The 13639-nt window shown below is 33.0% G+C and overlaps 1 protein-coding gene across 1 annotated transcript; it reads left to right on the top strand.

The window, feature by feature from the left end:
• Positions 1–4015: 4015 nt before the first annotated feature.
• Positions 4016–8694, top strand: LOC137826103 (protein ANTI-SILENCING 1). The gene is made up of 3 exons (XM_068631958.2): positions 4016–4479; positions 5048–5207; positions 8232–8694. Exons 1-3 carry the CDS (start codon positions 4129–4131, stop codon positions 8252–8254), a joined length of 534 nt encoding a protein of 177 aa, XP_068488059.2. The 5' UTR covers positions 4016–4128; the 3' UTR covers positions 8255–8694.
• Positions 8695–13639: the final 4945 nt, after the last annotated feature.

Raw genomic sequence — 13639 nt, 5'->3', positions numbered from 1 at the left:
GAATCTGTACCTTTCTGATTTGACTGACAATGTCAACTTTATGGTTCATATTTGATTCGTTTTTCTGTTTAGAAACATCTCTCTCTGGGCCATCTTTAACCATGAACTCTGGCTATATAAGGCAATGCAATCAGTTGCTATCTCTCACATATACAATTTGTTCTTTCTTCTCTTCTCTATTTTAAGCTTTTTTTGCAATGTGCCAAAGCTTGTTTCTGAGTATTTGAAATGGCTGGAACTCCTCCTTCAGCAAAGAGAATGAAATCCAGGGGTGTTAAGAGAAGTGGAAAACTGGAAGGATGGTTTTCAGGTGATGTTAATCTCATAAACAAGTATCTACTTGAAATAAGTAGAAAAAGTGTGAACACATCCAATGTGGTCTCCTTCACTTGGATGAAACAACAAAAGCTGGATTCCATGAGAAGTATTCTCAAGGAGCAAAGACTGAAAAGATTCCTAGAGTTCACTAGGAACATATATCCAGATTTGGTGAAGGTATTTTACACTAACCTTCAATTTAGTGGTGACTCACTTATTTCACATGTCAAAGGTGTAGATATGGTCATCACAAGTGATGTATGGTTTGTTGTGACTACGCTAAAATCCTTCGGACTGAGGATCAATAGAGGAAACCTTGGAGTTGTTGAAGATTTCAACAAAATACAGTTCAACAAAGGATGTCTCAAGAATCCCCACTCCAAAGTGAGGAATTTTTCAGTTGGTGGACTAAAGCTTGATGAAAGGCTTGTGGCTTTCATAGTTTCATGGATCCTCACACCTAGGGGGAGAAATCATTCAACTCTCTCTGAAGAAAATCTCTAGCTGATCTACTGTATCATGAACAAAGTGAAGATCAACTAGATTCACACAATCAAATAACACATGCAAAAGTCCATGAGGTTATGTGATTTTCATTATCCCTGTGCTATTTTGATCTCTAAGTTTCTTCATTATTTTGAAGTGAATATAGAAGGAGAGCTAGCTGAGGTAATCAAGCCCTCTAGTGAGATCAATAGTGGATCCCTAAGTAAAATGGGATTTACTAAAATTGGTGGAAGATGGGTAAGCAAGGATGGTGACCAAGCTGGCCCAAGTGGAACGAATGAAGGTGATGAACCTGAGGATGCAACAATGCAAGATGAACCAGCTGCTGGGACTCAAGAGGATGATCACAATGACACTAATGATCACATGGGAGAAAGGATGACTACAATATCACCTTTTGAAAGGCTGATGATTAATCGTATGGACACATTTGCTGACAATCAAAGGAACCTCTATGACATGTGTGAATCACGGTTTAACAACATGGATACACGCTTTTCAACAATGGATGAGCAAATTGAAGAATTCCAGAGACAGATTTTAGAACTACAATTTGAAAGGGAGGATAGTCCTTCATTCTAGTTCATTGCTTTCAAATTTCTTTTTCTTTATGTTGTTTTTTAATCCTACCACTTATCTATTTTGATGACACAAATAGGGGGAGAAGTATTGGTCTATAATGTTCTGTAATGTTTAGCACTTATTCTGGTTTGAACATTGCTATTATAAATTTCTTTAACTAGTTTAAATTTGAAGTATGTTAAAATGTTATTTTTTATATACATATTTTCAACCGGTTATTACTGTAAAATAACCGATTGTTTATCTGTTATGCACCGTGTATGTGTGCTGGTTTCTCATTTGATTTGGCTGATGTTCCTTCTGGATATCACCTAGTGAGAACTAGTTTCTGGTGCTTATCTGTTTTGGATTAGATTACCCTGTGTTTGCTCAATGAATGCAGGATTCAACACATTCTAAACAAAGAACATTCCTAAAAGCATCCCAATGATTTGTCTCCATCAAATAAGGGGAGATTATTGAAGATGAGAGCTTTGATGTATCAAATTCACATGAAGCCTGAAGCTGTGCTGCTTTCTGGGTTTGGGTTTAGATTAAGCTATTTTGAATCTTTGTTAAGATCAGTCCTTGAAGCCTACACAAAGCTTGATTAAATTTGTTTTAAGAAACTAAGTGTTTTTCCAAGCAAAGGGAAAACAACCAGTTGATTTGTCAAAATAATCGGTTGTTTGTCACTTAGCTGGCTGGAAGTTTTAAAACTGCTCTTTGAATCAATTGTGTAACTGCTTGACTCATTCAACCGGTTAAATCATGGTTTCAACCGGTTAAATGTGTGTTTTCATAACAGTTTTTTGAAAACTTGTTTTAACTGATTCAGTTGTCAAATCTGCCTTAAACAACTGCTTTTCAACGACTATAAATAAGGCTTTCGTTCAAATCAATTTACAACAACAAATACAACAAGTATTGATTGAGATTTGAGAAAGAGATTTGGTTTTTGAAAGTGTTTTCAAAAAGAGCAAGAGTGCTTTCAAGCTTTGCTGCGGTGACAAGTGCTGATCATAGGATCTCTAGTTCTGTAATTCTAGGTGTTTTCTATCCTTGGTTAGTGTCTTGTAATTGTACTTCTTTTACATACTGTTTGTGTTTGAAATCCTGTAAAGACAGAGGTTGTTCTGTCTTGAGGTGTTAAGTTTTGCAAACAAGGTGAGTAGGCTTTGTGGGATTCAAAGTCACCTCTTTGTGGTGTGTGATTGTAATCTGTGTGATTATTAGTGGAAACTCAGAGGTTTGTCTGAGAATTGGATTTAGCTCAGGGATTGAGTGAACCAGTATAAAACCATTGTGTAAATCTTTCTTTCTCTCAAACTGTTTGGTATTTTCGCTGCTATAAACAACCGCTTAAAACACAGTTTTAACCGGTTAAAATTCTAATATCTGTTTCTTTTGGATTGTTTGATTGCCTTCCTTAAGTGCTTATCTGAGTTGTTTGTTAAAGATTCATTCTAGACCAAGTATTTGCGAAAATCTTTGATAAAACAATTCACCCTCTTATTTAAGCCATCCATTCTTACAACCTTTGCTAGGGTCTCAAGCCCCTTTTATAGATATCCCTTCAACTATTTTTTCCAATTAGAGCAAGATTTCAACAGGGAGAATATATATAAATAATAACAATTATATATTTCATCTTTAGAATAATATCACAACAGATAAAATATATATAACTAACTTGCATATTATCACAAGTTATCTTCAGAATAATATGATAACAAATTTAAACAATAACAATTATATTTTTCATCTTCAAAATAATATCACAATAGATAAAATATATATAACTAACTTGTATATTATCACAAGAGATAAAATATCTCTTTATCTTCGTAATAATATGATAACAAATTTAAACAATAACAGTTATATCTTTCATCTTCAGAATAATATTACAACAGAATATATATATATATATATATATATATATATATAACTTGTATATTATCACTAAGAGATAAAATATCTCTTTATCTTCACAATAATATGATAATAAATTTAAACAACAACAATTATATCTTTCATCTTCAGAATAATATCACAACAAATAAAATATCTTTTTATCTTTTATCTTAATTACCTTTCCTCGACCGATCCCTACCCCAACATTCCTGTCAAGTACAACTATTTATCAAATTATCCATATACATTAATAAAATTGCCCAATTACATCACTTATTTTACTCCTATAATATTAACTTTTAAGTTTCTTCAAGAATTTTTTTTATTTAATAATTAATTAAAATATAATAATAATATTCGTAACTTATATATATTTTGTAAAGCATTTTACAAAGTTTTAAATATTTATTTTACGTTTTTGTCATGAATAATTATAATGTAATGTAATTATTTTTTGTTGTATTTTATCAAATTTTCATTAATAATTTATTATTTAAAATAAAAACTAAAATCATAAAAGAATTTTTTTAATTCTTATTAATTATTTATTTTAATTTCTCTTTTTTTAAAAAAATTTTCTTTAAAAAAAAGTTAAACGAAGTTAGATGAATACCGAGTAAAAATATTATTTGAGTAAAAAACATATAGTTTATTTGAGTAAAAATGGGAAGTTTATTTGTGTATTTCTTTTAAGAAATATATAGTTTATTTTGGGAAAAGATTTTCCAAACAAGCGTTAGGTCTTTATTTGCTCTTTTCAAACTCCTTTAAGACCTTCTCCTCTGTGCACTGTGCGGCCATTGCCTTCTCTTTCCGTCACAATCCATGGCGGCGCCAATGGATGAAGACGATTTGATGTACGAGTTCGCGTGGGGCAAGAAGCGAGGCATGGGTGGGAAGAAGAAGGACGTGCAGTTCTACGAGTCCTTCACCTTCGAAGGCGTGCAGTACACTCTTAACGATGCTGTTTGTCTCCAAAACGAAAGCTGCGACGTGCCTCACATAGGAAAGCTAATCAAGATCTGGGAGAACCGCGACAAGTCTAGGAAAGTCAAGGTGCAGTGGTTCTTCCGCTCCGGCGAGATTCGAAAGTTCTTGGAAGGGATCCAAACCAAGGAGAATGAGTTGTTCTTGGCGTGCGGTGACGGCAAGGGCTTCGCCAATGTCAATCCACTCGTAAGCTTTCGATTCTGAATCCTTTCCCCATCGTTTTGAATATTCTTCTGCCGGTTTTGGTATCGTTAGCTATTTTGCTGTCGTTTTCATTATTTTTGTTGTTTCTGAGTTTCGGTTTCTGAATGTTTTTGCTGTCGTTTTGAGTATCATGGCTATTTTTATGTTTATCGTGTTGAATATTATCCGCTGTTGTTATGTCGTTTTGAGTATAGGTGTTGCAAATATCAATCCTTTGGTAAGTTTTGGATTCTAAAACTTATCTTTATTGTTTGGTTTTGGCTAATATTCTGTTGTTTAGGTTATTTGCTATGCAAACGTCTAACTTTTGGATTCTAAGTTTTTTCTCTTGTCGTTATTTTTCTACCGTACTGAGTACTTGTGGCTGTTTTCCCTATCATTTTTGGTTTTCGACTATTTTTTGTCATTTGAGGATTTGTTTTGGAAATTTCAATCCATTAGAAAGTTTCAGATCCTTTTTTTTCTGTCATTTGAGTATGCATATTTTGTGTAGATTTAAGTGCTTTTGGATATTTTTCTGTTGTTTTGAGTTTTTGCTTGTTTGCACCAGGAAGCTATCGTTGGAAAATGCAATGTCGTTTGCATTTCGAAGAATTTTGGAAATTCGCAACTGTCAGATGAAGCAAAGGCTGATTTTGTGTTCTACCGTTTCTTTGATGTTGGCCAACGCAAAGTAGTGGACGAGATAGACAAGATTGCTGGAACTGAAGGTATTAGGTGATCTTATTCATTTTTATGCAGTGTAAAAGATTGGTCATTGTTTTAGTTTTAAGATAGTTTTATTTTTGAAAAATAAGGGGATTTGTCACGTTGACATTCCCAGCTGAAACTTTTTAATAACTACCCTTGTGTTTGTAATTATCTAAAATCTTGGGTTTTAAGAAAAGAAGGAATATTACGTAGGATATATTTATACGTATATGCATGTACCGTTACACTGATGCGTGGTCCTATAGAAGACCCACATGTGCTGTATATATGTGATTCTATCAGTTTTCTCAATAATACAATAGTGTTCACTCCTTTTCTCTCAATCTTACATGGTATCAAGAGCCATAATGGCTTCCTCTTCCTTTGCGGCTTCATTTTTCTCTGCTGTTACATAGACTAGAAATTTTTCTTCTTCTGCTACCTTCATACCTCACATCTTCACAACACCCATCACCTTCAAATTGGATGATGACAATTTCTTAATTTGGAAACAACAACGGCATGTAACCTTGCACAACCTCAATCTCATGTGATTCTTGGATGGATTGTCCATACCTCCTGGCTTTGCTTCTGTCGATGCTGAATCAATGTGTACTACCAATCTTGCTTTTCTTTCTTATCAACAACAAGATCAAGCCATTGTTGCTTGGCTTCTTGCATCTATGTCTCCTTCGATTCTCACCAAGATGGTGGGACTCTCCTCCACTGCCCAAATTTGGAATGCTCTTCATACCTACTATGTGTCTCACCTAGGCTCGTGTTAGGAAGCTCAAATTGCAACTTCATCTCCAAAAATGTGACCGCAAGATATCTGCATTTGTTGATATTAAGATGATAGATTCTTTACATGTTGCTAACTGTCCCATTTCCATGGTTCTGGTTTTAAATAACTCATATCGGATCTGCCACCTTCATTGATAATTCTTCCTCCACTCTATTTTCTGTAAATCAATTATTGCATGTCCCTATTATCTCTATAAAATTGTTTCAAAATTTGCCAAGGATAATCATGTACTTTTTTGAGTTCTGTCCTGACAAATGTTATGTCAAAAAGCATGTAAGAAAGGAGATTCTTCTGCAAGGCAATCTTAAAGATGGCTTACATGATTTTCCTAAATTTCTTATTGTTTCATTTTTTTTTTGTTATCAACACTTCTCCTTAATCAATTTCAAATTCATATACTCTATGGCACAATTGTTTTAGACATGCTAATGGCAATGTAATACATAGAATAATGCGATACTGTAATGTGCTTTACACTACAAAACCTAGTTTCTGTGATTCTTGTGTAATAGGCAAAATGCATCAATTACCTTTTCAATATTCTACTACCGTCTAATACTGCTCCCCTACAACTTGCCTTTATAGATTTTTGGGGTCCATCACCCATGCCTGCGTTCAATGGTTCATATTATTATATTGTTTTCTTATATGCGTATTCTAAGTATGTGTGGTTTTATCTAAATCATTATAAGTCACAATCATCTATTGTTTTCAAATCATTTAACATCTATGTTGAAAAAAAAACAAACTGTTTTTTTTCTCTCAAAAGCATTCAAACTGATAATGCTTGTGAGTTCTTGTGTCTTAAATCCTTTTTAACCGAGCATGGCAAGGTAGTCAAAATCGTGATTTTCATTGTAAGATTGTACGATTTATGATTTCTATCCCTGTCTCTGATTTGCGATCACCAAAAAAGTGCAATTCCAGTAGATCGTGTGGTATCAATGTTTAAAATCGCAACTTGCATTGAAGCGATGAGTTTTGCGATGTTGGAACTGATAGTTTTGGTGGCACCGATGGCGGTTCTCGAGGCAACGCCTCTTGTGGCGTAACTCACCGGTGTTCCTCATAGCGGCATTTGCTCTCGTGATATCCTCACAACGTTGACGATTCTCGTGTGGCACTTCTGAGAGTGTTGCGGTAGCACGGCGACACGGTGATGCCTATAGTGGCGTCGCTCTTCTCTCACTCCCACACTCCCAATTTTACTTTTAGGGTTTTTCATATCCCTAATATCAATTTTAGGGTTTTTATGGGCTACTGGGATGGAGGCAGAACACATGGCCCAATTAGAAAAGGGGTGTTATAGCTAAATGACCTAATTGGATTTGGATGGAGGCAATCAATTACTCATGCCACGGTTATATTTTTTGTAAACATGACTTTATGGAAAACATTCATTAGTTACCACACTTTTTTTTTGGGAACCAAATGACTCATTGAACCATTACAAACTCCTAAAAACTAATGACTCACGCTCTCCCTTCTCCTTCCTTCATCTATTTAACTTCACTGCACATGCAACATTCCAAAGTGCAGTTTTATGTGTGTATATAAGTTTTCATAAAATTTGTAGGATCTTACTATCCGTGTTACGATCTTTTGATTTACGATTCATATTTATCTTTCCGATCTTGAGTAAGATCTCGATTTTGACTACCATGGAGCATGGTATTCAACACCGTCTTACATGCCCCTATGCCCATGAACAAAATGGGTCTATAGAATGAAAACATTGACACTTAGTTGATGTTGGTCTTCCTTTCCTTACAGGTGCTCCTCTCCCTATGTCTTTTTGGGTAGAAGCTTTTACTACTATTATTTCTATTAGTAATGTTTTGTCATCACCAATAATATTATTCATTCCTCTTCTCTGTTCTCTTTCTACCTCTCTATCTTACAAGGAAAAATCACAAGATTGTGTATGAGAGCTTCTGCCATGGTGTTTACAATCAAAGTGAGGTTATTATCTTCAATTGTGCTGTTGGAGAAAGTTGAGAAGTGAACTTCTTTTGTTGTTTGTCTGTTTAGTTGTTCCTCTTGTGTTTTGGGTCTCCCAAGTGGTGTCCCCCTCACTTCCTTTTATGATTTGAATCCCTACGTGTTAGCTCTAACGGGCAACTTAGCCTCACCTCTTTGTCTGAAATGAGTGTGTTTAGCTGCCACTAAACTTTAATTTTTTGTTGTTTTCAAAATTGAGGTTTTTGTTGAATGGATTGTTTTTCTCAACTTGTTGCAGATAAAAACATTTCCACCAAATGAGATAAACGAAGCTTGTTGGTGCTGTGGAACATGGTCTTGACAAGATAGAAAAGCATTGAAGTTGATATCCCGAGTAAACAAATTTGTTAGCCTGTAATTTAGAAGGTAGGTGACAAATATGTTGACGTACAACAACATACATGATGTTACAGAAAATGCTTACGAAGTGTATGTGTCTGGGAGGGATGCTAAATCTACATGACAAGCCAGCCTTCTAAAGAAGGAAAAATTCGGTCGTTCAGATATTTTTAAGGGGCTGGGAAAGGCTTCTTCAGGGGGAGTGTAATTGTAAATGTAATTGTTGAAGCTTGACAAGAAGCCAATGTCTTTTCCTTGTGATCATAATCTGTGCAAGGAATATTTGTGTTGCTGCTACTGCTGTAGTTAGATTATTACTAATAGCGCTATTGTACTTAATGTAATTAATTTATTTAGTTTCACCACATTTTCTACTTTAATTAAGTTATTGCTGGTGCTACTGCTACTTATTTCTAGGAATTTGCTTAGTCATGAAAAACAGTTTACAGTACTAGTGGATAATTTATCAAGATCTAGTGTGAACTAGTAAATAAACTAAGACAAACTAATGATATGTTTGTAAGAGTTATTTTTTATAATGTGAAAAATAGAAGGAAATAATTGTAAGTTAACTTTAGTATATGTAACAATGAATTAGTTTGTTGAATTGCTTAACTTAGGATTAACTTCAGTAATAAATTATCAAAAATTTTGTATTGAATTTGAATTATTTTAATTTCAACTTGTATTAATTTTTAAATATTTTGTTTGAGTAATGTAATTGAAATTTATTTATTTAAAGTTTTAATTATTAAATTTATAAAATAGTATTTAATAATTTAAAAATATTTGGTGAATATGGATAAGAAAGAGAAGGGGGATGCATTGAAGATGTAGAATACAAGAAACATATGGGGAATGAAGGATTAGAAGATTGATTGTATGTCATGACTTCGATTTTAACTAATAATATCAAATCTAAAAGATCAATAAAACATCTTACTTTCAAGCTCTAGTTGCACTACATGAAGGTATTTGACGAGTCTTATGTGATAATGATTGTGACATTGCTTTTTACAGAAAGACTAATGTGTACTTGTAAATAGTCACATTGCTTTTGAAAAAGACTAATGAGACTCAATTATTTCTATTAATGGATAAGGTAATTTCTACATGATTGACATTAACTAATATGTAAAAAATTGCTTAAGATGTCGACGATTTTGATATTAACTAATAATATCACGTTTAAGTGATTAATTAGACTTAATTATTTACTACTAAAAAAGTCTCATACTTCATAACTGTCAAATAAAATCATTGGATTTGAGAAAGAAAGTGTGGACGATGCGAGTTTGATACTCCCAAAATTGCAAAACAAAAACATAACCTTTTCAAGGGGGTTTGCTAGTGATGTTATTAAAAACCAATCTTCTTTGTGAGGCACAATATAAAGCAATTAGGTTGAAATTTCTTTTAAAAGTATTAATACAGTTTTTAAGTGAAGACCTCTTACCTTATTTTCTTGGACTTGTTTAGTCTCACTAAGATTACGTCTATAAGTGGCACAAAATAAAATCTAGTAATGGTAGATGATTATTTTAGATGGAATTGGATAAAATTCTTGAACTCTAAGGATAAGATTTTCAACTCTAAACACACATCAGAAGAATGATGTAGGGAACTCAGAAGAATGATGTAGGGAAAAGGAAAAATAGATTTTTAGAAGAAATTACTTGAATGATGTATAGTGCAAACTCTTCACCTAAATACTTTTATGCAAAAGTCGTTAATAGGATTTGCTATTTACAAAAATTAAATTTACATTAGACTTTGACAAAAAGACTCGCTATGAATTGTGTAACGACAGGAAATCGAACATTTCTTATTTTCATTGTTTCGGAATTCAACGTTTCATTCTTAACACTAAGGAGAGTGAAAAAGTTTAATTCTAAAAGTGGTAAATTAATCTTGTTTGAATATTTTGAAACATTTAAGACCTATAAAGTCTATAACTTTATAACGTCATCATTGAAAAAGCCAGTCATGTGATATTTAATGACCATAAGTTTAAGTTTGATAAGGAATTGTCAGAGCTAGATGATTCTTTTGCAAATTGCAAAAACAACTGCAAAGACAAAAATAAGCATAATGCTTATGAAGATTTGGTAAAAGGTCTAATTTTGGAAAAATAACCAATTGGTCGTAACTCACAACTAGTAAAGAATCATCCAACAAATGCCATTATAGGTAATAAAAAAAACTGTAAGAACAAGATCTTCTTACAAAGATCAATTTGCATTGATTTCTAAAATCAGGACAAAAAGTGCTAGTGAAGAATTAGATGATTAAAGTTATGTAAAAACTATGCAAAAAGAGCTTGATTTGTTTTAGAAAAATTACGTTAAAAGCCAAGATTTACAACAAGTCTTTTCTACAAAAGGTGGGTTCAAATGACAATGTAATTGAGTATAAGAAGTTTGTGATATACCACATGTTGGCTGATATATACCATTTAATTATCTTAACTTTTTGAGGATCATTCAAGCCAGAAGGGCGACACAAGAAAGATTCAATATGTTACACTTCTTAATAGAATCTTTTGGTAGCAAGGCGTCTACCACAAGTTCTAAAAAAATCTAGACAATTCAACTCATTAAGATATAGTCTTAAAAGGATAGGTACTTCTGAATCAACCCTCTTTTGACATATTCAACATGCACCAAATGAAGCTAGGATTAAGTCTCAGAGTCATGAAAGCTCGAATTCTTGATCTAGAAAAGCTAAAGTAGTATTATTTATTCAATCTCGAATCCTCTTACTTAGGAAAATTTGAGAGTTCTACATCAGTAAAAGACATGTTTTCACGTCTTCATGTTGAATAAAATGAAATGATTAAGAAAAGGAAGAAAAAAAAAATTCATCTACGAGAGGTTAAACACACTAGATGATCTATTGAGATTAAATTTGTTAGACAATCTTGCAGTATTACATCTATTAGATGGTCTGATGCAATCCAAGCATGTAGATTGGTGAACTCATGGAGTGACAGCGAAGGTTTGCACCAAAAATGATAGGGAATTGGTGAGGTTTAAGGGTGATATAGGTGCTAGGAAGAAGAAAGAGGTGTGACCAACTTTTTTTAGGGTTTTCACTAAGCCTAGAAGACTCTTTAGCAAAAGGAGATTTGGGAGATAAAGAGTTTCAATTATGAATACTTCATTCAATTAATGCAAATTGGAATACATGGTGTTCATTTGATCTATTTATAGATGAATATGATGAAGGTAGTTTGCTCCTTAAGCTACCATAACTCTAGTTAAGCAAGCTTAACTATAAGTATAGTGAGGTTTAGTGGCTTAAGAAAGTATCGTGTAGGTCCTCTTAAGATGCTCTATAGACTCTTGCTTGTATGACAAGTGAGGGTTTCTAGAGTGTCTTTGATTTATTTACAAATTACTCTTAAAATTAGTTCAAAAAATAGGTTTTATACAATAGTATTCTACTATTTATACAGACAGTTGTTTTGTCTTTATTCTTGAATATGATGGTTTGGATGATCCTTCGTCAGGCTCCCCTCCTTATAAAAACTCCTTATCATTACGAACAAATGTTATAAAATAATTAAAATTTCCAATCTATTCCTCGCATTTAAATATGTTAAACATTATCATTTAGGTCAGATGCTTAGAAGTACTTTCCAGTCAAATCTAAGGATCAAAATCATAAATGATTCAAGCTTTGAGAATAAAATGATAATATCAATCATCAATCAAGAACTAAATATTATAGATAAATATCACTTCAATATATAAGAGTTTGAATAGATTACTCTCAATCCCAAAGAGAAGAAAATTACTCACTCATGTTGGCCATTACAAGCATGGAAAACAAGAAAAGAAGATCCAGAATGTTTCTTCTTGATGATTGCCTCCTCTATGGTTTTCTATCTCTCTCTATTCTCCTAATGATTTCTAAGGTTATGCCTCACAACTTCTATTTAACCTAGTTGGTCTTGGGTTAAGTGACATCTCTCTTGAGTTTGACGAGAAAAAGCCCAACTTCACTAGAATGAACTTGAATGGCCAAGCCTTGGGCAAGTCTTGGGCGATTTCCTCTGGAGTGATCTTGCTTGGGCAAGTTTGGCCGAGTTTTCCAACGTTCCAACTTTTCTTTTTCATCTTGTCTATTCTCCTTTAGCCTTTTTATCTCCATTTTCCCCAGAATCTTGAAATTAACACAAATTTTAGAATAAATTGTTTTTATTCATCTTATAATCACAAAATATGTAAACTGGTTTAAATTCCTATATTAGGGGTTGAATTATAACTATTTTATCAATTAAAATCCATAAGTGTCTATCTTTTTATATGTAATATTACATAATTATGACACTTATCAAGGTAGCTTAAGGTTTAAGCTACCTTAACCTTGGTTAGTCTTGCTAACCCATGATGAGCTTTTGGAGCTTCTAACTAATGGAGGTGTCGTGAATAATTTATTCTCTTGTTCTCTAGAAACCCCTTTTTACATATGTCAAGTGACTAAAATAATTATACTCTAGAAAATTGTCCATAAATACAAGATCTAAAATAGTTATTCTACTTTGTACAGACTAAGACAAATATTTATAATGTACATTCTTTTTCTCTTAGTCCTATATCTTGGTGACTTGGAACTTATGGATGGTCCTCCACCAGTCTCCACCCTTCAAAAAAGACATGTCATCTGATCCGGCTGTGGGTGTCGCCTTATTTGAAAACACCGTAGTCGACATCCACCAGGTTCATGGTTCCACCTGAATAAGAAAAAAACAAAGTAAGGAAACAAAAATATTTCGTTAAAAGATAAGAAATGTGTAGTTTCTTTTGTTTTTGAAGAAAAAAATATAAACAATAGAAGAAGAATTTTAAGAAGAAATACCTTTGTCCAAAGATGGAGTGATTAAACAAAGAGGTTTATAAGGTTTAGGGTTTTGGTCTTCTAATGTTTTATGATATTTTTACTGGTTTTCTTTTCACTCTCTATTTTTTGTTTTGAGTTTTATTTCATCCTTTTGTACCTTCTTAGGTGTAAGAGGGCATGAACTAAATTTATGGCCTCCAAATGTAAAAGTGATTTTATTTGAATGGCCTTCATGGAAAGTATTGAAGGTCGATCAAGTATAGTGTGTCCAATTTCCATATGAATAATATCACATAAAATGTTTTCTTAGTAATTGCCTTTGTGAATTTGCACACTTGCTTAGTGGTTGACAGCTACACCATCATCTTAATTAATCCAGTATAACTTGTATGATGCTGGGTGTGAATACGTTTAAGAGATAATTTTTGAACTAACCTATAACTACTACAGTTGCAACAAGAA

The sequence above is a fragment of the Phaseolus vulgaris genome, chromosome 8, assembly GCF_051622355.1.
Source record: "Phaseolus vulgaris cultivar YP4 chromosome 8, ASM5162235v1, whole genome shotgun sequence".
Lineage (NCBI taxonomy): Eukaryota > Viridiplantae > Streptophyta > Magnoliopsida > Fabales > Fabaceae > Phaseolus > Phaseolus vulgaris.
Note: the sequence above shows the minus strand (reverse complement) of the source record. Positions and strands in the feature narration are given on the sequence as shown.

Coding starts and splice junctions, on each gene's coding strand:
- LOC137826103 (XM_068631958.2), top strand. CDS start 4,129: ATGGCGGCGCCAATGGATGAAGACGATTTGATGTACGAGTTCGCGTGG. Junction 4,480..5,047: donor TCGCCAATGTCAATCCACTC/GTAAGCTTTCGA, acceptor TGTTTGCACCAG/GAAGCTATCGTTGGAAAATG. Junction 5,208..8,231: donor CAAGATTGCTGGAACTGAAG/GTATTAGGTGAT, acceptor AACTTGTTGCAG/ATAAAAACATTTCCACCAAA.